This window comes from Geotrypetes seraphini, chromosome 3, assembly GCF_902459505.1.
Source record: "Geotrypetes seraphini chromosome 3, aGeoSer1.1, whole genome shotgun sequence".
In the NCBI taxonomy this organism is placed as follows: domain Eukaryota; kingdom Metazoa; phylum Chordata; class Amphibia; order Gymnophiona; family Dermophiidae; genus Geotrypetes; species Geotrypetes seraphini.
This window is the reverse complement of record NC_047086.1, coordinates 66,160,554-66,187,555: the sequence shown is the minus strand read 5'-3', so window position 1 is coordinate 66,187,555 and position 27,002 is coordinate 66,160,554. Positions and strand designations below refer to the sequence as shown.

At 42.1% G+C, this 27,002-nt stretch overlaps 1 protein-coding gene across 1 annotated transcript in view; it reads right to left on the bottom strand.

Moving 5' to 3' along the window:
• Positions 1-27,002, bottom strand: part of LOC117357880 (collagen alpha-1(XXI) chain-like) — a 381,914-nt gene that overhangs the window by 302,855 nt on the left and 52,057 nt on the right. Inside the window, exon 2 of the mRNA XM_033939103.1 lies at positions 7,905-8,025. Within this exon, the coding sequence (XP_033794994.1) occupies positions 7,905-7,992 (88 nt within the window). The 5' untranslated portion in view covers positions 7,993-8,025. The remainder of the gene's footprint in view (positions 1-7,904; positions 8,026-27,002) is intronic.

The window sequence follows — 27,002 nt, the reverse complement described above, 5'->3', positions numbered from 1 at the left end:
AGAAAGGATAAAGAAGTGACTTGAACAATTTCAACTGTGGAGGAAAGTCAAACATAGATATGATGGAGATTGCTAAGAAAATTGATAGATCCTTGGGGGTAGCCCCAAAGGATGCCTAGAATCAAGGGAGGTTCCTGTGTTTTCAGTTGATTTATTTTATTATTTTGATTAGGATTTATTTGCTGTCTTTATGAAGAAATTTACCCAAGGCAGTACCCACAAGAATATGCTGGACATAGGCAATAGACAATTGCAGCAATAAAAAATATTCAAATAAAAGTCTACATTATGGCATAATATACTACTTACAATGTTAGCAGAATATGCAATAAAACATTTTAAGAGACAGAATCTAATATAATAAAAGCCTAAGCCGCACATGCGCACTCTGACCTGCGTGCTCCCGTTTTCCGTGCACTGTAGGTCCCTGCAGGTAGGAGTGCGCATGCGCGCTTCCACGCATCTCTCTCTCCCAAGGTGGATGTTGGTTTCAGGCAGTGCGGAGGCTGTCTGCTGCAGCGGCTATCAGCGTCTGCAGGCCGCAGCGGCTGTCGGCGGCTGCAGACCGCGGCGGCTGTCGGCACCTGCAGACTGCGGTGGCTGTCGGCAGAGGGCAGACGCGAGGTAAGGGGTGTTGCTGGACAGGGGAAGAGATGGGGGGGTAGAAAAAGGAAGGGAGGCCAACTGCTTGATGGGGAGCAGGAAAGATGTGCTAGGGGAAAGAAAAAGGAAGGGAGGCCTACTGCTGGACGGGGGAGCAGGAAAGAGGTGCTGATGGACAGGGGGACAGGGGGACAGGAAAGAGGTGCTGCTGGACAGGGGAGAGATTAAAAAAAGGGAGAAGGGCTGCTGCTGGATAAGGGGAGCAGTGAAGGGATGGTGGTGAACACAGGGAAGGTAAAAGGAAGGGAGAATGGGTGGATAGCCGAGGAAAAAGAAAGACAGAAAGAAAGACAGAAATACAGAAGGAGAGAGAGAAAAAAAGAAATAAAGACAGACACACTCACATATACGGTATTCTAGCACCCGTTAATGTAACGGGCTATAAGACTAGTAGGATGTAAATGTTGAAACATATAGATGGATAGGATAGAATAATAGAAGTTAGATAGAAAATAAGGGTGACTAATTTAAGGAGGTGCTTTGTTTGATCTATAAAATACGAGGGTCATTTCATAAATAATGCACACTAAGGGCCCCTTTTACAAAACCGCGCTAGCGGCTGCCCTGCACTAACGGCCCCAAAGCCCATAGAGATTTAAAGGGCTTTGGGGCTGTTGCCGCGTGGCAGCCATTAGCGCGGCTTTATAAAAGAGGCAGTAATTTTTTTTAATTTACATGTTTTATTTTTTTTTTCAAGTATTTCTTTACAATCCTTCAATATAGTCTCCCTGCTTTGCAATGACTGAGTCCCAACGTCCGGGAAGCTTCATTATTCCATCCAAAACACCATTTTGTTCAGTTGACAAATGGCTCAGGTACTGGCAGAAGAAAGCTCTTCCAGAGATGCAAAACGATGTCCACGCATAGGTTGTTTCAACTTTGGAAAAAGGTCGAAGTCTGGTGGACTCATGTCTGGACTGTAGGGAGCATGAGATAACACCTCCCAGCCATATTTATGTAGTTTTTCAATGATGACATTCCCTATGTGTGGACAAGCATTGTCGTGAAGAATGAGTGGCCCAGCCAAGAGCAACTGAGGTCAAGTTTTGTGCATTTTTCTGCACATTTTTTGCAAACTAAATCACGATAATACACTGCTGTGACACTTCTTCCACATGGAACTTTGTCTGTGATGATGATGCCTTCATGATCATAAGCAAAAATCATCATTTTTTGACTTTTGATTGAGCTCGTCGAAATTTTTTTGGTCGTGAGGAAAATGGAGCTCTCCATTCATCATTGAAAAACTACGCAAATACGGCTGGGAGGTGTTACCTCATGCTCGCTACAGTCCAGACATTAGTCCACCAGACTTCGACCTTTTTCCAAAGTTGAAACAACCTATGTATGGACATTGTTGTGCATCTCTGGAAGAGCTTTCTTCCACCGGTACTCGAGCTATTCGGCAACTGAACAAAAATGGCATCTTGGATGGAATAATGAAGCTTCCCGAACATTGGGACTTGGTCATTGCAAAGCAGGGAGACAATATTGGAAGGAATGTAAAGAAATATTTGAAAAAAAGAAATAAAACATGTAAATTAAAAAAGTGTGCATTATTTATGGAATAACCCTCATAGTTCATTTACAATGTCCATCAGCAGTATCAACCTGGGCCAATCAGGCCTTAGGCTTAGTGGGGATGGGCGAACCTGCTATGCCTAAGGCCTGATTGGTCCAGGCTTCTAGAGTCTGGGCCAATCAGGCCTTAGGCTTCGCGGGATGGGCCAGGAAGGGGCAGGCCCGCCTCATTTCGACGAAGCAAGCCTGCAGGCTGGACGGGCAAAACCCGTCTGGCCAACAATTAAAGGTTAGTTTGGTGGGGGGGAGTTTTGGGGGCTGTTAGCGCGGGGAAGGGGTGTGGAGGGAGGGCATCTTCCGGCAGGAGGGATTGGGCCCCTCCTGCTGGTGATCGGTAGTGTCGGGGGGAGTGGGGGCATCTTCCGGAAGGAGGGGTTGGGCACCCTCCTGCCGGTGATCGGTAGTATCGGGGGGGGCATCTTCCGGCAGGAGGATTTGGGCACCCTCCTGCCAGCAATCGGACAGGCGGCCACGGCAAATTTGCATATAATTTGCATATAATTTGCATGCTATTTGAGCTGAGCATCACCGGGAAAATGAAACTTGCTCCCAACCTGCTGTTTTCCACCGAATTGCTAGAGCTCTGTGCATCTGGCCCCAGAAATCCAAAACATCAGAGATAAATGTAGTCAGTAATGATTTGGAAAACATTCAGAATATGAGTGGAAAGGTTTGTTTTAAGAAAAGAAAATATTCTTTCTTTCCAGTATTCAGAAAAGATTTAACGTAATATTAAATACTCCCACAAATGTCATTACATCAAATACTGTGCTAGATAGTGATTTAAAAAAACATCATTAATAAAACAACAGTGGATAAAAGAAAGACATTTTCCAGAATCCCATTGATTGTTAGCTTGAAAAGAATTTGCCTGAGAGGTTCACTGGAAATAGTTGCACTGTCTCTGACTCTTTGTAAGTTTGTTGGTTGTTTTTTTTTTTTTTTATATCTCCAAAGCCTTTTGGATCTAACATTTATATAAACTCAGACACTGTCCAAATAATGCTACTGAAAATTCTTGCAAAACCCCTCAGCACTATTTAGTTAGTGCCAGGGCAGGTCAAGGGTGGTGTGTGAGTACTCAGCCTAACTCCACAGATAATTGATATTCAGCTAAAAGGCTGTCCTAATTAAAATCACATACTGTAGCTACATGGATATTGGTTGAATACTGCTGCTAACTGTAGAGCCAGTGGTAGTAACAACTCTCCACATATATTCAGTCCTCCTCACTGTCCAGATGAATACTGTTTACAGCATCATTCTTTGACATGATTGGTCCTTGAAAACTAACAGCAAGTAATTTTATTTTTATTTTTCATGTAGTAATTATCTTAACTTGAGCAACAAAACAATCAATGCTTTGTTACTGTTTGGATCTTCTTATCTTTGCGAACTTGGATTTTCAACTTTGACAGAAATTAAATTGAAAAAAGAGAACTGCAGATGGTGGATGATGAAATGCGTATTTGCTTGTCGATAATTGAGCCACGTTTTGAGTTAGCTTGCACTTAAAAATAAGCTCAACCATTGCATTGATTAGAAATTCTATTCTATCTTCTTTAGTTTCACCACTGTTACAATTACCGTACTTATACGTAGCTCAAAGAACTTTAAATAACTCTGAAATTTAGTTTTTTGATTATTTTTCAATTTTATAATTTCAATTATAATAAGAACATAAGAATAGCCTTACTGGGTCAGACCAATGGTCCATCAAGCCCAGTAGCCCGTTCTCACGGTGGACAATCCAGGTCACTAGTACCTGGCCAAAACCCAACGAGTTACAATATTCCATGCTACCGATCCATGTCTTTCTCAATAACACACTATGGACTTTTCAACCAGGAACTTGTCCAAACCTTTCTTAAAACTAGCTACGCTCTCCGATCTTACCACATCCTCTGGCAACGCATTCCAGAGCTTAACTATTCTCTGAGTGAAAAAACATTTCTTCCTATTGGTTTTAAAAGTATTTCCCTGTAACTTCATCGAGTATCCCCGAGTCTTTGTAATTTTTGACGGAGTGAAAAATCGATCCACTTGTACCCGTTCTACTCCACTCCGGATTTTGTAGACTTCAATCTCCCCTCAGCCGTCTCTTTTCTAAGCTGAAGAGCCCTAACCGTTTTAGTCTTTCCTCATAAGAGAGGAGTTCTATTCCCTTTATCATCTTGGTCGTTCTTCTTTGAACCTTACAAAAAAACATTTGCTCCATTTAGTGTGCCAGAATTTAAAATGTTTGACACACTAGGCTAAAAATCAGTTTAGGCTACCTGTATAATTAGGATCTTCATCACGGAGACTGTGCACTTTAGTTCTTAATATTTTTTAAAGTTACTGATCTAAGGGGGATGGGGTACACCCCCTTTCTGTGATAGCATTGTTATCTAAACAGTGCTTTTCTTTTTTATTAATATTTATTTATCATATTTTCCTTAAACATATCAAGTATCCACTTGTACAGAAAGATGAAGTTAATTAAAGAATAAAGCATTACCAGTTATATATATAACCACAATCAAGAAATTTTTAAGAAAATAAAGCTTAACTTCAGCTCAAGTCCTCAATTCATAGATCCAAGGAGTGTGATCAGCGAGCATTACTAAATATAAGTCAGAGAAATAAAAAGGAGAAGAAAACAGGAACATAACATAAGAACATAAGAAGTGCCTCTGCTGGGTCAGACCAGAGGTCCATCGTGCCTTCAGAAAATTGTCCAATCCCTTCTTAAATCCTAATACCGTACTCTGTCCTATCACACCCTCTGGAAGCGCATTCCAGGTGTCCACCACCCGTTGGGTGAAGAAAAACTTCCTAACATTGGTTTTGAATGTGTCCCCTTTCAACTTTTCCGAATGCCCTCTCGTTCTTGTAGTTTTGAAAGTTTGAAGAATCTGTCCCTCTCTACTTTCTCTATGCCCTTCATGATCTTGTAATTCTCTATCATATCCCCTCTAATTCTCCTCTTCTCCAGGGAAAAGAGCCCCAGTTTTACCAGTCTCTCAGTGTATGAAAGGTTCTCCATACCCTTTATCAAGCATGTCACTCTCCTCTGAACCCTCTCGAGTATCGCCATATCCTTCTTAAGGTACGGCGACCAGTATTGGACGCAGTACTCCAAATGCAGACGCACCATTGCCCGAAAGCAGGATAACTTCTTTCATTCTGGTTGTAATACCCTTCTTGATTATACCTAGCATTCTATTCGCTCTCTTAGTGGCCGCTGTGCACTGTGCTGCATTGTTTTGTCCGCAATTACCCCCAAGTCCCTTTCTTGGGTACTCTCACTCAATAACATCCCTCCCATTGTATATCTGTACCTCGTATTTCTGCTTCCTACATGCAATACTTTACATTTCTCTACATTGAACTTCATCTGCCATCTCATCGCCCACTCCCCTAGTTTGTTCAGGTCCCTTTGTAATTCTTCGCAGATCTCTTTAGTCCGAGCACCACTAAATAGTTTGGTGTCGTCTGCAAATTTTATTATTTCGCACTTCGTCCCTGTTTCTATATCATTTATAAATATATTGAATAGCAGCGGTCCGAGCACCGACCCCTGCGGAACACCACTCATGACCCTCTTCCTGTCCAAGTAGTGGCCCTTTACTTCTACCTTCTGCTTCCTACCCGCCAACCAATTCCTGATCCATCTATGTATGTCTCCTTCCACCCCATGGTTCTTCAGTTTCCGAAGTAGGCATTCTTGGGGTACCTTGTCAAAGGCTTTTTGGAAATCTAAATATACGATGTCTATGGGAATTCAATCAAATGAGGAAAGTGTCCAAATTAAACATTAAGCACTCATGTTGTCCCTGCTTTCAGGCATGCAGCCGACAAAAAGGTTGTCAGTTGGGTAGGATCAAAGAAAACATATTTTTGCCTTTGATACAATATCACACATTTACATGGGTGATGAAGAAAAAAGGTTGCTCCAAGAGCAATAACTCCAGGTTTTAAAATCAAAAATTCACAACAACTTTTTTGAGTGTCTCATGCCAGATCTGGAAACATTTGTATTTTATATCTCAAGAATTATTTTAGTTTATTTTTGAAGAAAAGTCTCAGCAGCCAGTTTTTATCTGGTGCTAAGGCAACTGTAAGAAGTAATGTTGCTGGTGTCGCCATTTCTCTATCTGAAAGTTCCAACATCATTGAAATGTTTAGTGGCTCTTGATCATCTTGTAATTTTTGTAGTTTTTGGTCTTGTCCTTCTTCTTTTCATGTAGGTAGTTAATAAACCTGGGTAAACGGTGGCAACAGTTCTTCTGAAATTTCCAGTATTTCCATCATATAACGTTTTAACATATCTCTCGGAGGTATTGTTCTATTCCCTTTATCATCTTGGTTGTTCTTCTTTGAACTTTACAAAAAAACATTTGCTCCGTTTAGTGTGCCGTGATAAACATTTGGCTCTGTTTGGTGTGCTGGAATTTAAAATGTTTGACACACTAAGCTAAACATCAGTTTCAGCTACCTGTATAATTACGATCTTTATCACGGAGACTGTGCACTTTAGTTCTTAATATTTTTTAAAGTTAATGATCTAAGGGGTATGGGGTACACTCCCTTTCTTTGTTAGCATTGTTATCTAAACAATGCTTTTCTTTTTAACCCCACAGAAGTTGATAAAGGGAGGGAGGAGATACTCAAGTTGGTTTGGTATATACATATCCCCCATGTTATTTTGTTCTTATATTGTGGTTGCTGATAATGCCCTTTGGTCATACATGCAAAAAAAACAAAAGGAATTGACCCCAAAATATCCACAAAGAAGAAAATCCAGAGAAATTTAAAAAAAACTCTGTGGAGTGACGATGTTCCTAAATGGACTTTATTTGAAAGTGTCAAAGTTCCAAAGGTACACTGAAATCATCCACATAAAATAATTCCATCCACATAAAAATAAATCATCCACATAAGAGCCTTAAAGGACCTAGTCTGCTAGGGATACAGGACCCAACATGGTCCGCGTTTCGACAAAAAATCTTCTTCAGGGGTCGAAACGCGGACCATGTTGGGTCCTGTATCCCTAGCGGACTAGGTCCTTTAAGGCTCTTATGTGGATGATTTATTTTTATGTGGATGGAATTATTTCGTGTGGATGATTTCAGTGTACCTTTGGAACTTTGACACTTTCAAATAATGTCCATTTAGGAACATCGTCACTCCACAGAGTTTTTTTTTGTTTGTTTTCTTTGGTCATACACGTCCAGGGTGGATGGGTGAGAGGGCGGGTTGGAATGGATTTTTCAATTTTTGTCATAGATTATAATTGTAATTGTATTTAAGTGCTCTTATAGAATCATATGATTGTATTTTATTTTGCACTTACTTATGGCTTTAAAGTGAATAAAGAAATTAAAAAATATATATATATTGTGGTTGTTATATATTTGTTTGGTGCTTGTTTGTATCTGATCATTTCTCAATTATGAATAGTTATATACTAAAGCAGGTCCTAAATTTTAAATAATTACTTTGCTTAGTTAAAGCTATGATATACAAACCTTCAGCCACAATCTGACATTGTTTCTTCAACAAATCCTATGCTAGAATTTTTTTATTTTTTTTTTAATTATTATTATGGGCTGTTAAAATAACCATTTCTATAACTTGAAAGTCACCAACCACAGAAGCAGATCAGGACAACTTACTTGATCTTATTTCCGCATCTTCAGATGAAACGTAGTCCTGAATCAGGAGGATTATGAGAGTCTGCAGTAACGCTATGCTCTGTGCCATGTATATAGTGGTTCCAGTATTGTATGCCCTAAACTGAAAGAATATGGAAATTAGCAAGGAAAGCATATTTTCATGTATCAGAAAAGACCTTCATGAAGGCCAATGAATTTTGTGTTACTATAGCTCTGGTGAGATCATGAATTGGCTTTAAGATGAGATATTAGACTAATAACTAAAAATCTGGACAAATATTATGCTTGAAACAGTAGCTGCAATGATGGCAAGAAAAAGAAATGTATTTTTACATAATTTCCCAGTTAAAATACAAATTGCAATTTAGTATAGTAGCAGTCTTCCACAAAAAGGTGGAAGAAGTACATTTGAGAATTGGGAACATTACTCAACATTGGATTATCTTGTGCTCAACCCACTAAGGAACTGCTGGTTAATCAATGGTACTGATTTGTTGCTCTAGGGCAGGGCTTGGCAACCTTTTCAAAGCAAAGAACCTAAATGTCTGACCTAAAATTTACAGAGCCATAATGAGTAGAGAAGGGGGTTTGAGATATTCCAGGTCTCTCACTCTCTTCCCTTCCCAAGGTCTAGCTTCTCTCCCTCGAGCCCTTCAAAGGTCTCTGCACCTTTCCTCCTTTCCTCTCCCAACCCATAGCCAAGAGTCTCTCCTCTCTACAGGCCTCAACCCTTTGTTCTTCTTTCCAATCCTACTATTCCTCCTCCCTCCAAGGGCCTACTTAAGTACCGGGTCCAGTGGGGGGGGGTGTCTTTGAGGCAGGAGAATGGTCCTGTTGTGGCAGCTGAACTCCACAATGCCCCTGCCCCCCTTCACTCCAACATGTATAGGTACCCCCTCCCCCCCTGGGGCTTACCAAGGTCTGATGGTCCAGCGGGAATATTTGTGACAGGAGTGCAGCCCTCTTTCTTCTGCCTCCTTGTGGTTGCCTTCTAAAATGGCTGCCGTGACTTTTTGCGGCTGCTCATGACATTTCCTGTAGTACTGCGAGCTGCCACAAGAGCGGCAGCTGATCACATGTTATTCACATGACGGTGCCATTTAAAGAATCACGCCTCTGGCAGAGGTAGGCACCAGAAATATAGGCCAGGGTTTTACAGGCCTAGATTTCTGGCACCTACCTTTGACACAAATCGTGTCTCCGTAGGTGCCTTATAGCACCTAACACCACTTCCAACATTAGCCATGCCTACAGTGGCATTGGGCGCCATAAAGTGCCTACGGAAGTGCAATTCTGACGCCAGTTTTTTTAGGGACTGGTAGGCACTTTGAAAATCACTTTAAAACATCATGTAAATGGCTTGTTTTCACTGAATCTGGGCGCCGTTTACAGAATCTGGGCCTAAGGCCCTGATTCTATTTTTTTTAAAAAAGCTTAATTGGTGTCAATAATAAGAATTAGCACTTCATAATTGGCTTAAATTAAATTGGGTGTTTAGTGTGTACCTGTCTACTCTGGGCTCAAAATTAGCTTCTCTGGGATTAAAAATATTCAGTTAAGTACAGTAGATGATATTACCATCATCTTGCCATTTACTCTTTCAATCCAATCCATTAGAAATGAAGTAGAAGAGATATTTAAGGTCATTGAAACATGGATGTTAGAATTTAAACGAAAATTAAACCCAGAGAAGACAAAATTATTTTGTTGCAACTTCAGGTCAGAATTTTACTGAAACATCTTTACTATTAAATAACACTACGTAATAATAATTATTATTTATTTTTATATACCGCCTAACCAGCAGTTCATAACGGTTTACACAATTAGGTGTTCAGCATACAACATAATAATAACATCATACATAATAAATCAGAGTAACTAATACAAGCATTAAAACTAATGAATAAGGATAACAGAATATCAACTAAAATAAGTGCAGATAAAAAGTACATGATAATATGAAAATCAATAATGTATATTATATTGTTTAAATAAATGGGTTTTAAGATCTTTTCGAAAGTAAGTAAGAAATGGAGTAAAGATTACTACTCCAACTTGGTAGGCCTGGATTCTATAGACTCAAAAAAACTATTCAAGCTAGTAAAAAACCTCACCGACACCAAACCTTACCTAGCAGCTCAAGAAAAGAACCCACCAACAGCAATTCAACTCGCAGACTACTTCAAAAACAAGATTACAACGATCAGGACTATCTTCAATAACATACGCCCCCACCTCGACGAGATAATAACAAACCCTCCAATAGGAGAAGCCATTGCAGCAGACAGGATCTGGACCGAATTTCCAGCAGTACACTGGACAGACATGAATCGACTCTACAAAAAATACAGCCAAACCTCATGCGACCTGAACAACTGTCTCACTTATCTGATAACCAATGCCACCCCCAAATTTAGAGCCAGCCTCATGCAATGGATCCAAATTACACTCACTGAAGGTCAATTCCCGCAGCACCTAGGAGAAATCATAATCACTCCAATTGTGAAAGATCACAAAGGCCTAATAGATAACCCTGCTAACTATAGACCCATTGCTTCAATACCAATATATGTCAAACTAATAGAAGGACTAGTTGCACAATACCTCACTAATAACCTGGAAGACCACAATCTTCTCCACCCCTCTCAATCGGGGTTTAGATCCAACCACAGCATGGAGACTCTACTAGTAACCCTACTAGACACAGCCCGACAGCACCTCAGCAAAGGAAGAAGGATGCTGATAATTCAACTTGATCTATCTATAGCATTCGATCTGATTGACCGCACCATTCTACTACAGATACTAGAAGCCATAGGGATTTTAGGCAGGGTACATAACTGGTTTCAAGGATACCTTAAATCCAGAACATATAGAGTAAAGTCAAACGATGTTAAATGTGATAAACCCAGGTCCATTTCGGGTCTTACCCACAATAAACCCGGATCCGTTCCTGGTTTTGTCCCAGTGAGCAGGAATGTGCACAAGCCACCTAGGTGCAGGAGAGCGGATCAGGTGACTGACCAATTAATTAATCAAGCTGACTCTAGCTCTGACTGGGAAATGGAAATAACAGAAACAGGTCAGGATAAGGGTGAAAGTTTCACTCTAGGCAAACCTCATCCTGACACTGTTAAATACCTCAGGAAATTTGAACAGCCAGTTAAAACCAGGGCTAGAAAGTATCCCGTTTGTGAAAGCAGGAAGCAAGTCAGTGGGTGGAAAACCCTTCCCCCACAGTCTCAGAAGGGGAGTGGTTTTCCACCAGATATAATGAGCCTGCTGGGAACAGAGAGGGGGAAGCAGCCAAGGGAAGTCAGACTCACGAGGAACCCAGGAGAGGAACACCCAGGAGAGTATGAAGCTGGAGAGAGCCAGACTCTCTCAGACTGGCCCATGCTAGAAGCAGAGGATGCAGCTCATATCAGGGAGCCTTGGGAGCAGCCAGAGGAGGAAGCAATGGACACCCAGGCAAGCCAGGCAAGCACTGAAACTCAGCCATTGCCTATGGAAATATAGTGAGTTTAAACCTGGATGTTTTCTCATGCTATTCATTTCTCTGTGCTGCTAGGGCGTCTGAAAGTTTAGAAACTTCAGTTTTAAAACTCTCCCTGAAAACTTAAATGTAGAAGTTTTCTTTAAAGCCCTGAATTATATAACGTGGTATGAGTGTTTGTACTTCCTGGCTGATTGCCAAGCTGAGCCAGCACGTTGTTTTCTCTCAGCTGTGGCTAATTCCAAGTGCACTATTGCAGAGAAGGGAAACGTACATGTGCTATTGAAGACTTGTGCTATATCAATGATTTTTGGAACATACAAATGAACTGTTTGGATAAAAGAATATTGATTTAAAACACTGTTGCTCTGGTGAAGAGAACTGAGACCCATAAGCTTTGCAAGCCTAGAAGCAGGGACTGTTGGTAATTACAGTGTTATTTGAGTTTTGTTTTTGAAACCTTTATGAGTTTGATGTCAGGTGCTGTGACTGCATACTGCACTTCAAGGCTGATGCCTGAATGTTTTTGAATTATGTTACCATTACTGAAATAAAGCTATTTTTGGTTTTTTCACATTTTGACTGAAACCTGTATTCCTTGCATGCATGCCTAAAAGTAAGACCTGGAGGATCCCTTAGTAGCAAGGGACACGTGGGACTGGAGTTTTGGTCATTTTCCTGGGGCTTGCAACATCGGCAAGAACCCGGGGTTTGACATAAATCAGAACCCTGGTCCAACCCCTATGGAGTCCCTCAAGGCTCACCACTCTCACCTACTCTCTTCAACCTCTTTTTATCTTCCCTTGGTTCTACCCTAGATAACCTAAATGTAACTTCATTTAGCTACGCTGACGACATCACCATACTTCTACCGTTCGATTCTCCTGACCCCACAGAAAAATTGGAAAAAACTCTACAAGCAGTGGAAAAATGAATGGCAGACCACAAATTGAAGCTGAACACAGACAAAACAAAATTTCTACTGCTCGAAAAGGACAAAAACCCCTCCATCACAGAACTAGAACTAAACATCTCCAAATACCCTATACAACCCACCCTTAAACTCCTAGGAGTAATAATAGATAGATGCTGCACAATGCAGGCCCAAATCAACAAGACCACCCAGAAAGCATTTCTAACCATGCACAATCTATGAAAAATCAGAAAATTCTTCGACAAAGAGCAATATAGGCTCATAGTCCAATCCCTAGTCCTAGGTCTATTGGACTACTGCAACATCCTCTATCTACCATGCCCTGCTACCATGATAGGAAAACCAAACAAAAACTGCAGACAATGTACACGATGCAGGCAAGAATTTATTGTACCAAAGTTAAAATGCAGTAATAAAAAACCTTTTTACCAACCAAGAGACCCAACACGGTCCGTGTTTCGGACAACACGCCTTCGTTAGGGGTCCATTTTAAATAAGGTATACAATGTACCGCAAAAAATGAAGGTAACAACAAATGCCTGTGTATTACACCAAGAGCTGCTGCCAAAAACCAAATCACTCAAAAGCAGAAAATGAAAACAGTAACTGCAGTCTATAAGGGTTAGTTTCTCTCTCTTTCCTTTTCCAGTCTCTCATGCCTACACACCTTATTTACCATTGTTTCAAACAGTTTACAAAAAGATATGGGTACTTAATAACAATAGATTTTATTTTTAGAACAATTCTCAAACTTATAAATGCAACAAGTTAAAATCCTTAACCTCTCTCCAGAGCCTTGACCACCCTTATTTTCTATTGGATTCTCTCTCTCTCTCTCTCTTAGGAAGGGATAAAATGTGGACCTCGTGAATCTCAACTGCACGTCCTTAAAAATTTTCATTTATTGACAGCTGAGGTTTCAGATTTCATATCTGTAGGTCTGCGTTTTAGCCCCTCATTCCACCACTGTAACTGTTACTGTTTCTGACCCCACAGATCTGTGCTGACAGTCTTATTAATAATAATTAATTTGAAGAAACACTTCAGCTAAGGGAGGTCTGCATTTTACCCCAGAGCTGCGGCAGGAAAATGTATTTTTGCTTGGTTCAACGTGATCTTGAATCCAGATCAGCAGGCTCCAAGACAACTAGGTGAGTTGGGGGAGGGAACCCTTTCTCATCCTGGTAAGGTAAGTAATCATCCTGGTATGGTAAGTAAACACTCCATTATTGAGTCTGAGGTAAGTACTTACGCCGCAGTCAATACCGCAGGGGACACACCAACTCAGAAGGGACAAACTAACTCAAACAGGGAATTAAAGGGAATACTAAGTCAAGCGGGAAAATCTTCGCACAGACCGGGCATACACGAAGTATGGAAGGTTATGTACATCAATGCCCGCATTTTAGGCAATAAAATATTGGAATTGGAGACGGAAATGAGGAGTGCTGACCTAGATGTGGTGGCAATATCTGAAACTTGGTTCACGGATTCCCATGGATGGGATATGGCTATACCAGGTTTATAGCTTACTCTGCAGAGACAGAGAAGGTAAAAACGGAGGAGGAGTTGCACTATATATCAAGGAAGAAATCAAAGTTACCAGAATCACAGGTGTCAGGATACAGGGGAGTCCCTCTGGGTGAACCTTGACAGGGGAAGTGGCAAATGCCTGTATCTGGGCATTGTATACAGGCCTCCTAAACAACAGGACGACATAGACAAATAATTAATTGAAGACATTGAGACCTTCACTCTGCGTGGAGACACTGTACTGTTAGGGGATTTCAACATGCCAGATATAAACTGGAACAAGGTTTCAGCCACAACCAGCAGCAGCAGAAAGCTGCTAACATCTATACGGGGGGCAAGACTCAAACAGATGGTTCTGGAGCCCACCAGGGATCAGGCGATTCTCAACCTGATACTCACCAATGGAGATAGCGTCACAGAGGTTTCGGTAGGTGAGACGTTGGCCTCCAGCAACCACAAAATGGTGTGGTTTCACCTTAGGAAAGGATCCACGAGGTCGAACACGTCAATGAAGGTCCTTAACTTTAAGGGCACTGACTTCGAGAGCATGGGAAATTTTGTCTATGAGGCGCTGCAAACCCAAGACACAACAGATGATGTGGAGGTCATGTGGTCAGCTTTGAAATCTACCCTACAGGAAGCAACCAACCTCTTTATAAGGACTGTGAGTAAACGGCGGAGAAATAACAAACCCCAATGGTTCTCTGCGGAGATCTCAGAACTCATAAAACAGAAGAAAAGAGCATTTGTATCCCACAAACTATCACAACGACCAGAAGACAAAGAAGCTTATCTAGAAAAATCTAGAACTGTCAAAACGGTAGTCAGATACGCCAAACTCAGGATGGAAGAAGATTTAGCTAGGAATATTAAAAAAGGGGATAAATCTTTCTTTAGATATGTTAGTGATAGAAAGAGGAATACAGACGGGATAGTGCGCCTAAGGAAACCTGACAGCAACTTTGCAGAATCAGACCCCGATAAAGCTGAACTACTGAACAAATACTTCTGCTCAGTATTTACCTGTGAGGCACCAGGATCTGGCCCACAGCTGCATACAAGAGAGAGCTCAGAAGACCCGTTCAGGAATTTTGAATTTTCCACCAACAGCATCTACCAATAATTGTCAAGACTCAAAGTGTATAAAGCCATGGGACCAGATAATTTGCACCCCAGAGTGCTTAGGGAATTGAGAGATGTCCTGGCAGAACCATTAGCCACGCTCTTCAATCTTTCCCTGGGCACGGGAAAAGTTCCATTAGACTAGAAAACAGCTAACGTCATTCCGCTCCACAAAAAGGGATGCAGGTTAGACACTGTAAATTACAGACCGGTAAGTCTCATGTCAATAGTGTGCAAGCTTATGGAAACATTGATTAAACACAAATTAGACACGATTCTGGACGACGAGAGACTGAGGGATCCACACCAGCATGGATTTACAAAGGGGAGATCCTGCCAATCCAACTTGATTAGCTTCTTCGACGGGGTAACAAAAGATAAAGGAAAGTCCCTAGATGTGTTGTATCTGGACTTCAGCAAGGCTATTGACAGCGTCCCACACCGTAGACTTTTGAACAAGATGAGTTCATTGGGGCTAGGAGAAATATTAACTGCATGGGTTAAAGACTGGCTCAGTGGTAGACATCAGAGGGTGGTGGTAAACGGTACCCCCTCTGAAAAGTGCACAGTGGAGTACCGCAGGGCTCGGACCTGGGCCCAGTCCTATTTAATATCTTCATACAGGATCTGCCTCAGGGACTTCGGGGTAAAATTGCATTATTTGCCGATGATGCTAAATTGTGCAACATGCCCAACGCTATGACACAGGACATATTTTTTCTGGAACACTGGTCTACTCTTTGGCAGCTGAATTTCAATGCCAAAATGTGTATGCACTTTGGTGGCAGAAACCCATGCAGAACCTACACTCTGAATGGTGAGACCTTAACCAGAACTGTGGCAGAACAAGACCTGGGAGTAATCATTGGTGAAGATATGAAGGCAGCCAATCAGGTGGAGAAAGCCTCATCTAAAGCTAGACAAATGCTGGGTTGAATCCGGAGAAGCTTTGTCAGCCGAAAGCCCGAGGTGGTAATGCCGCTGTAAAGGTCCATGGTGAGACCACATCTGGAGTACTGTTTACAGTTTTGGAGGCCACACTATCGGAAAGATGTGCTAAGAATGGAATCGGTTCAACGAATGGCCACCAAGATGGTCTCAGGGCTCAAGGATGTCCCTTACGAGGAACGACTAGGTAAGTTGCACCTTTACTCTCTCGAACAACGCAGAGAGAGGGGTGACATGATAGAGACGTTCAAATATGTTACTGGCCGCATTGAGGTGGAAGAAGATATCTTCTTCTTTACAGGCCCTACGGCGACAAGGGGGCATCCGCTGAAAATCAGGGGTGGGAGATTCCATGGTGACACTAGGAAGTATTTCTTCACCGAAAGAGTGGTCGACCGTTGGAATGATCTTCCACTTCAGGTAGTTGAGGCCAGTAATGTGACTGACTTTAAGATCAAATGGGATCAACTTATGGGCTCACTTCAAAGAGGAACTTAGAGGGGAGGGTTATTTGAGTGGGCAGACTTGTTGGGCCGTAGGCCCTTTTCTGCCGTCATATTCTGTTTCTATGTTTCTAACCTCTAGGCTACTTATGAAATAATAAAGTTTTGCCATGTTTAGTTTCAGCATAGGTCATGGTTCTGAAAGACATCCATGACACTTTAGATCTGACGGACCAAGGTCCTCAAATTCAAGGACACAAACTTCAAAGAAATGGGAGACTTCGTTCACCAGGCGCTACAAAGCCAAGCAGAAACCGATAACGTGGAAGAAATGTGGTCGACTTTGAAAGCCACCATACAAGAAGCAATAAACCGCTATGTAAAATCAGTAAGTAAACGGCGAAGGAACAATTAGCCACAGTGGTTCTCTGTGGAGATTTCAGACCTCATCAAGGAGAAGAAAAAAGCATTCATCTCTTACAAACAATCAGGGAAACAGGACTCTAGGGAAGTCTATCTGGCCAAGTCAAAAGCCGTCAAACAGCAGTCAGGGAGGCCAAATTCCGCATGGAGGAGTCTCTAGCGAAGAACATCCAAAAAGGAGATAAATCCTTCTTCAGGTATATAAGTGACAGAAATAAGAACTCAGGCGGGATCGTACGTCTTAAGAAACCAGACGGAGACTATGTAGAAGCGGACTCAGAAAAAGCCCAACTGTTAAATGAATACTTCTGTTCAGTCTTCACCCGCGAGGCGCCAGGACTCGGCCCTCAGCTACAGACAAGGGTTGACGCAGATGACCCGTTTAGTAATTTCGAGTTTACACCCAGCGGTGTCTACTGCGAGCTGTCAAAGCTTAAGGTTAACAAGGCAATGGGGCCTGACAACCTACACCCCAGGGTGCTCAGGGAGTTGTGTGATGTCTTGGCGGAACCGCTATCCGCGCTCTTCAATCTCTCCTTTAGTACGGGTAATGTCCCGTTGGACTGGAAGACGGCTAACGTCATTCCACTCCACAAGAAACTCCACAGCAAACTACAGACCGGTGAGTCTCACATCAATAGTGTGCAAACTAATGGAACTCTAATCAAACGCCAATTGGATACGATCCTGAACGAGGAGAATCTACGGGATCCCCATCAACATGGATTTACTAAGGGGAGATCCTGCCAATCCAACCTGATCAGCTTCTTTGACTGGGTGACGAGGAAGCTGGATGTTGGGGAGTCCCTGGACATCGTATACCTGGACTTCAGTAAAGCATTCCATAGCGTACCACACCGCAGGTTGCTGAGCAAGATGAGTTCTATAGGATTGGGCGACACATTGACGAAATGGGTTGGGAACTGGCTTGGAGGTAGGCTTCAGAGAGTAGTGGTTAACGGCACCCCCTCCGAAATGACGGAGGTAATCAGTGGAGTGCCGCAGGGCTCGGTCCTGGGCCCGATCCTATTCAACATCTTTATAAGAGACTTGGCAGAAGGGCTGCGAGGTAAAATAACATTATTCACCGATGACACCAAACTAAGCAATGTAGTGGGCAAAAGCACAACAGACATAAATTCAATGTCCGACAACATGATGCACGACCTACTCCTACTGGAGCGCTGGTCTAGGTCCTGGCAATTCAGCTTCAATGCCAAAAAATGCAAAGTCATGCACCTGGGCAGCCAAAATCCATGCAAGACTTACACCCTTAATGGCGAGATCCTAACAAGAACTGAAGCAGAACAAGGTGATCGTCAGTGAGAACATGAAGACTGCCAATCAAGTGGAGCAAGCTTCATCCAAGGCAAGGCAAATCATAGGTTGCATACGCAGGAGTTTCGTCAGCCGTAAGCCTGAAGACATTATGCCATTGTATAGATCCATGGTGAGGCCCCACCTGGAATACTGTGTGCAATTCTGGAGGCCGCATTACCGTAAGGATGTGCTGAGACTGGAGTCGGTCCAGAGAATGGCCACCCGGATGGTCTTGGGACTCAATGATCTCTCATACGAGGAACGGCTGGATAAGTTGCAGCTGTACTCACTCGAGGAAAGCAGAGAGAGGGGTGACATGATTGAGACATTCAAGTATCTCATGGGCCGCATCGAGGTGGAAGAAGATATCTTGCGGCAACAAGGGGGCATCCGTGGAAAATCAGGGGCGGGAAACTGCACGGGGACACCAGGAAATTCTTTTTCACTGAAAGGGTGGTTGATCGTTGGATTATTATTCCACTTCAGGTTATTGAGGCCAGCAGCGTGCCTGATTTTAAGGCCAAATGGGATAGACATGTGGGATCTATTCACAGAAAAAGGTAGGGGAGGGTCATTGGGGTGGGCAGACTAGATGGGCCGTGGCCCTTATCTGCCGTCTATTTCTATGTTTCTATGACCCTAATGCTTCTTCCTCCCTATGCTGAGCCTATAAGTGGCACGGACTTCATAGCAAAAGTTTTGCCACTTATAGGCTCAGCATAGGGAGGAAGATTGAGCCTGCTGAGCTGGGTTCAAGCAGAAATATATTTTCCTGTCACAGCTCTGGGGGTAAAACTCAGACCTCCCTTAGCTGAAGTGTTTCCTCAGATTAATTATTATTAATAAGACTGTCAGCACAGATCTGTGGGGTCATAAACGGCAGCAGTTACAGCGGTGGAATGAGGGGCTAAAATGTGAACCTGCAGACATGAAATCTGAAACCTCAGCTGTCAATAAATGAAGATTTTTAAGGACGAGCGGTTGAGATCCGCAAGGTTGCATTTTACCCCTTCCCTTCCCTCTCTCTCTCTATTTTCTCTGGATTCTTGCTCATCTCCTTGTCTTCTCATACACACAGCCTCTCACCTATCCAGACACACATTAATGCAGGTAAACTGTCCTCTCTCTCACACACACACACACACACACACAGAAGCAGTCTCTAAATCCACTCTGTATTTTTAAAGCTTATTTCTATCTCTTTCTATTCACTAGTAACCCAGCATTTGCTTGATGTATCTTTCTAAACATTGCCTTTCTGTAATATTAAGCCTATTTCTGCACAATGTATTATTTATACAACCACTCTTGGCTTTCATTGTCATTAATTTCACTTCCTTCTGAACCTCCTATGAGGGCATTGAACCTGGGACCTGGCGGTTTGTAAGGCCTCCACCTGCTGCAATACCCCCCTACAACACCTTACACGAGGGAAGGAAAGCGACGTGCACGCATGGCAGTGGCAGGTGGGGAAGGAGCAGGGGGCGGGTGCCTGCGCCCTCACATAGATGGTGCCCGGGGTCGACTGCCTCCCCCACCCCAACCCTCACTACGCCACTGTTCACAGCACAGTACTTTTAGCTTCTTAGCTTCCAGCAGTTGTGGGAAGGGAAGTTTGCAGGGGTGTTGATTTTTAATCTCCCCATGTGCTTTTCCTTGTGGATCTTTCCTGCACACATGGTAAGCTGCAAAGTCTGTGGGTTTTCCCTTACAAGTTAGAGATCTGCTTTTACTGGAACTGCGAAACTTCTTTGCCTAATGAACATTTCCCCTGAAAATCACACTCCGTTGACGAGATCATAAAATGTTGGTCCTTCCGTGTGAGAACAGCAGAAGTGAAATGGTGTGTACCAGTTGGCAATTCCTTCGCTGTCTCTAGCCTTGACAAACAGAGCAACCCACGTTCTAGTGGCTTCGGTTTCTCTCTTTTTTTTTCCACAAAGTATGATAGAATTAACAGTTTTCATAAGAAAGTATAAATCGGGACTATGACTGGCCCCTTAGGAAGATCTACAGAGGCCAGATAAAAAAGTTTAAAAGCAGCTATATTGAAAACTATCCAAGTAACTTGATTGTAATTTGTAATGGATAATAGAAGTGGAAAGACTACCATCTGTTTTTCATTATAATATATGTGGAAAATGCTATAATGAAAGTGCTGTACCCTTTCAACTTCACGCCTGGAAAACAAACAGCTATCCAGAAGTTAAAGATTTACCATAATACAATGATAAGCAAAATGTAGAATGGCAATGCAAGTTCATTAATATCTGACCTGTAGCATTGAATGTGGCACTTTATATTTATGGAGTGTAATATTTGGTTTCTAGATCAACTTTCTGTTATTTCTACAAAGGAACCACTGCATAATCGTTTGCTTGAGTGGAAGACCCCCTCCACCCCTCCCCTCCCTCCCCCGGTGCTATTCAAAACATACTTTAAATCTTTTGTAGTTAATCTGTTTTGTTAACTGTATGTTTGTTTATTTCTTTAAAAAAATTTATTCCACTTATAACCTAAGCGGACTACAATATTCTCATACACAAATTCAGATTAAAAATAGCAAAAATACATCACAAGTTTACAACTCTTTACAAATAATCAAATAGACTCAGCAGGAAAAGAACAAACATCCCCTAATGTTAGAAATGAATCCCACCCCCCACCCTAGCCCTTTTACAAAACCATAGTATGGTTTTAGCTCCAGCCACGGCAATAATAGCTCCGATGCTCGTAGAAATTCTATGAGTGCAGGAGTTGTTACCACCAAGGTCGGCGCTAAAAACCTATCTATGCTTTTGGAAAAGGGAGGGTAAATGTTTAACTCAATGTAGATGTCTTTCTTATGTTTGCTGAACAGAAAGAAAGAAACTGAGGGCAAAATACAACCCCCAGATTCATCTGCGTTTCTTCCCCACCTTCTTCAATACCGCCTACACTAAAATGTCTTTCAAACCTCTCATTTTGTGCTGTGTGATTCCTCCTCCACCGCCTATTGGAACTTTGGTGCAAAGTACATGGACACCTTTTGCCAGCTAGTTATATCTCTGTAAATTAGCAGTAAGTACACATGGTAAGACACAAATATGCTACTGAAGTCATTTTAGAAGCTTTATGCAGCTTTTTCATATGTAAACAGTAGCATTTCCATATGTGAATGACCAATGTGTATAAATAGGTGTTTTGCAAAGCTGCTTCATATATGTGTAGATCAGGGGTCTCAAAGTCCCTCCTTGAGGGCCGCAATCCATTTGGGTTTTCAGGATTTCCCCAATGAATATGCATTGAAAGCAGTGCATGCACATAGATCTCATGCATATTCATTGGGGAAATCCCGAAAACCCGACTGGATTGCGGCCCTCAAGGAGGGATTTTGAGATCCCTGGTGTAGATCCACATTGTATAGTTATCAAGATGATAACGCTGTGGAGGAGTTTTGGGCAATGTCAGAAAAGTGTGTGTGCATCTCCAATCTTACTATGGTAATACATGAATGCCTACGATAAACTGGCTGTTGGCATTTACACTTGTCATGAGGCAAGCTTAAGTGTTAGCTACCTGCTCGTCTGGACTCGAGGTTTACACAAAAAGAAGGAGGACTGGGCTTACCTCGGTAGTGTAACTACACAAAAAGGCAGTATACAAGTCCCAATCTCTTTCCCTTAATTGGACAATGCCACTAATAGCACTAATTGGTCATACTGGACAGAAAGTGGGCAGGTGAGGGGCAGTGGAATTGCTGGGAGTTATGCAATGCCAGCGTATTTAGTGCCAATACCTGTATAGCTAGCCAGGCATATAAGATGTCATATAAAACTAGAGTTACCAGACATCCAGGAAAACCCAGACATGTCCTCTTTTTAGAGGACTGTCCTGGTGCCCGAAGGGATTTCCAAAACCCAGCTATTTGTAGGGGTTTTGGAAGTACCCATGCTCTGAGCCACATCTAGAGGTCCTCTGTGCATGTGCAAATGTTGACAAGATGACATCATTTGCACGTGCGAATGTACTTGATGTCATCACATCAATGACAGTGCATGCACAGAGGCTCTCCAGACCTCAGGGAAGGAGACAGAAGGTTCAGCTGGGGGGGGGGGGCAGAATGGGGCAGAGTCAGGTATCCTCCTTTTTAAAGCATATATAAAGTAGTCCTAACTTTGTCTGGTTAACTATATGGGAGCTGGCCCTGAATATCAGCTGGCACTTATATAACTTCCTGGTCCCAGCCTGAAGCTGTTCTGCCCACATCTTCCACCCCCTCAAGCAAAGTCTGATTCCCCTTCCACCCATCCCCATACATAGTCTGATCCCCCATCATGGCCCTCCCTAAGACATCTGATTAACTTTCCACCCACCCCCCCAAACATAGTCTGAATCCCCATCATAGCATCATAATCTGATCCACCAAGTCATAGCAGGCCCATCTGGGCCTACCTGAAGAGGCCTGGTGGTCTAGTTGTGGTCATGGCAGAAGCATACTCAACTCACTTCTGCCCCTCATGGCTCTTGTTGGCCACAACTTCTAGTAGTAGTCCCATGATAGGTGGTAGGAGTCAGCCTCTAGCCATAATAACACATAGCTACTGCTAGAGGTAATAACCCATTTTCAATACAAATTTTTAGTGGGAACAGTTGCGGGTTTGCTCTTGTCCTAACCACCAATGGACCACCAGGTCTCTTCAGTTAGGCCTGTGAGGAGGGTCTGCTATGGCTTGGTGGATGGGCCAGGAGGGAATATTGAGCTTTGCTAGAGGGGAAAGGACTGGAAGAGAGGGGTGGTCAGACTATGTTTGGGAGAGTGAGAAGGAGGAGCTGTAGCCTCCATTTTTGCAGGACCCAGCTGATATTCAGCCGGAATCCACATAGTTTCTGATAGCCAGGAGAAGTCCAGTGAGACATGGATATTCAATTGAACAGCTAGCTGGCAGAAAGCTTTTTTGCTTACCTCTTCCTGGACATCAAGTATTGTAAATATGGCACATATGATAATTTAAAAAAAATGCAAATAATGTTGGCTGTTTATGGCTTTGCCAGCTCTTATGCTTGTAAGTTTTTTGTTTGTTTTTGTTTTTTTAATGCTACTGCCAAACAGAGATGGACAGTGCCAATCAAAACAAAACAACTGTTGCCATATTCGGTTTTCTGGTTGGTAGAAAAGACTAAAGCAGAGACTTCAGCTGCTTCCAACATGGAGAAACTAAAGAATAGATAATTGTCATGCTCTTCCTAGATAAGAAATAACTTCATGTACAAAGTTGTAACTTAGTTTGTACCAGTACACAGTAGGGAATTAAATATATAGTCCCTGACCTCTCACATACAGCTGCATGGCAGAAACTGGTGTGACAAGTCCATAGTGCCTTGTAATAGAAGTCACTTCAGGCCTTATGTGCAACACGAAAGGTTGGCTAGGCAGTGCCCAGAGGCCCAATTTTCATCAGGTGCAGTGACCAAAATAAACACTGGCTGTGGCATTTAACCTAACTCATATATTCAGTGCTGTTGTCAATATAGATGTTTGCACTGAATATACCAAGAGTTCAATCAACACATATACAGTAGCCGCAAAATGGCTATTTTGTACCCTACCCCTACTTCCTTCTTCTCCAGTCTGGGAGAGAGCAGTGACCATATTGCAAAGCACATGGCAAGATGAGAACTTGAGTATAGCATTATTCTCCCACCAGGTTTTTTTCACCCTTTAGTTCTAACGTCTAACACAGCTTAGGTTTATTTCTAAGTCTGGAGAACGGTGTCATCTCCACAAGGTGGACACTCCCAACGTAACTCTGATATGCTGGTAGAGTAAGAAGATATGAATCCATCTGACTGTTTCTATTGCTTCATTTATTAAAGAAACTGTTCAATCAATTCTGAGCCTGGCTGATGACACCAAGATTACAGAATTAGGGGTTGGCTGACTAGGAACCTCTTACAGAGGAGTCCTTGCTTTCAGCACAAAAACCTGAGATTTATACAGTAAGCTTTAGTTGTGTAGTGTGATTTAGTCAGCACACCATTCATATATAAATAGTATCAGGCTGTTCAATCTGATATTAGGCCTAATACTATCCTTACAAATTTTGGAAAAACAGTGAACACAGTGAACGTATAGGACTGAATTCCATAATAGCACTTAAAAAAATCACCCCCCCCCCCAAAAAAAAAAATGCTTAAGTACTATTCTATAAATAGCATCTAACATTAGGGGTTCCTTTTACTAAGCCGCGTTAGGGCTTTAATGCACGGAATAGTGTGCGCTAAATTGCCGCCCGCACTAGACCTTAATGCCAGCATTGAGCTGGCGTTAGTTCTAGCCATGTAGCGCGGGTTTAGCACCCGCTAAAATGCTGTGTGTGCTAAAAATGCTAACGCAGCTTAGTAAAAGGAGCCCTAGGTATGGTTTATAGAATAGCACTTATGCCCAGAAACCGCACCTAACTTTAGGTGTGGCCATTTGCACCAACAGAAATATGGAATAAATCTTTGTGCTGAAAGATAGGCATGCATGCCACTTATTCTGTAATTATGCCTGTAAATGTGAGGAATATCCCCGATCTGCCCACGCCCTCCCATTTCCTTGGCTACTTTCTGCTGCTGCAAATACTATTTACATGCAGATCCTGTGCCTAAACTTACATGCATAAATTTAAATTAAATCCAATTAATGCTAATAATTGAGGTTAAGAAGTGAATTATGGGCGCTAGTTGGCTCGTTGCTCAACTAAGTTGCACCTGCAAATTAGGATATGCCCAAATTTGCGCGCACAACTCAAAACGCCATATATAGAATTTAGAGATAATTTCTTTTGAATATCAGATTTATGGTTTATAAGCCTTGAATATCAGCTTTATGGTTTATAAGGCTTGTAGTCGTATAATAGAAACTTTTAATAGTGCTCAGCATAAAGAAGGCAGTTCTATAAAGTAGTACCTACTTTTCATTCTATATGTATAGCGGTGCAAGCATATCCTTACATTTTAGGTAGAGAATGACTCGGTAACAAAATTCATCACTGTTCCCGTCCCCGCGGATAACCGCGGGAAATAATCCCATAATCCCATTTCTAGTATCTATTTCAACCTCAGTCCTTCTACACCAGCATTCTTCAAAGCAAAGCTTGTGGGTCAGTGGTTGTGGCCATTCATACTCTGATTCTTATGTGAGCCAAGGATAATGAAGCCATTGTGACATCACTGATGTGATTGGCTCTTAGGCACTGGTGGAATGAGGCATTATGACATCACAATATCTGCTCTGGATACCAGAGACTGTCATTCTGTAGTGTCTGGTTCAACCTCAGTCCTTCTACACCAGCATTCTTCAAAGCAAAGCTTGTGGGCCAGTGGCTGTGGCCATTCATACTCTGATTCTTCCCTCTCTCTTTAAAGAATGACATGAAGATGGTTTCCCGCAGTTATCCGCAGGGACGGAACGGTGATGAGTTTTGTCACCATGTCATTCTCTAATTTTAGGCACTAACTTAAACCATAGGAAGAATGACTGTTTTTGAAGTTGGGATTTGTGAACTTTGACCTGTTGGGTGATTGAGTTTGGATACTGAGTTTCACTTTTGGGTGAGCTCCGACAATGGAATCTGCTGCCTATGACGTTAGCGCTACCCTCACGAAGCTTGCACTCCAGCTGAACTATACATGATCAGATCATAACAAGATAAGTATTTTCTTTTTGATTTTCAAGCGATTTGTTTTAAACATTTTAGGAGGCAGGAAGGGACTGCTATGATGCATCTCATAACACCTTACTTGATTCACTGTTGCCGGTGCTAATTGGTGTTAATGTGACTGAGCACTATTATTCACTGTTATTCACTGAGTATTTTGTTTTTATAGATATTTACATAGAGATTTTTTTTTATTGAGTATTTATTGGACTTACTTAAATCTGTCGTAGAGCTGGTATAAATTCTCACTCCTAGATTTCTATAATAAATGTGCACAAATTATATTACGGTATTCTAGAATTCAATTGCATAATTGTGTATTTCACCCATACTCCAACCATATGTATGCCCACCTTCAAAGTACACACCATTGTAGGCCGGTGTCATTTTAGTGGCTATCTGAGCAGAGGCATATGCACACATGGGCATGTATTTGCTAATGTTCCAATCATTTATGTATGTTCTTGGTAGATAAATATTGATGTTCAAATACTTGAAGGGTATTAACGTTGAACATAATCTTTTCCAGAGAAAGGAAAATGGTAAAACCAGAGGACATAAATTTGAGGTTGAGGGGTGGTAGATTCAAGAGCAATGTTAGGAAATTCTACTTTACTGAGAGAGGTGGTGGAGCGGAAAACAGTGACTGAGTTCAAAGAAGCGTGGGATGAACACAGAGGATCTAGAATCAGAAAATAAGATTAAATATTGAACTAAGGCCAGTACTGGGCAGACTTGCACAGTCTGTGTGTCTGTATATGGCCGTTTGGGGGAAGATGGGCTGCAGAGGGCTGGGAGGGTGTAGATGGCCTGGAGTAGGTTATGATGGAGATTTCAGCAGTTGGAACCCAAGCACAGTACTGGGTAGAGCTTTGGATTCTTGCCCAGAAATAGCTAAGAAGAAAAACTTGAAATTGAATCAGGTTGGGCAGACTGGATGGACCATTCAGGTCTTTATCTGCCGTCATCTACTATGTTACTATGTTACTATCATCCTCCTTACAGAATTACCACAAAGTGAACAGGTTTAATTAAGCTCAAGGTATCAAGAGGTTCAGTTTATTAGATATATCCCTTATATAAGTAAAAGTCTAAACAGTTTATAGTAGTAACAGAGAATAGGGCAGTTCAAGCACAGACAAGGAAACAGAGAAACAGAATGAAAAAATTTGGAGAAAAACAGAGGGAAAG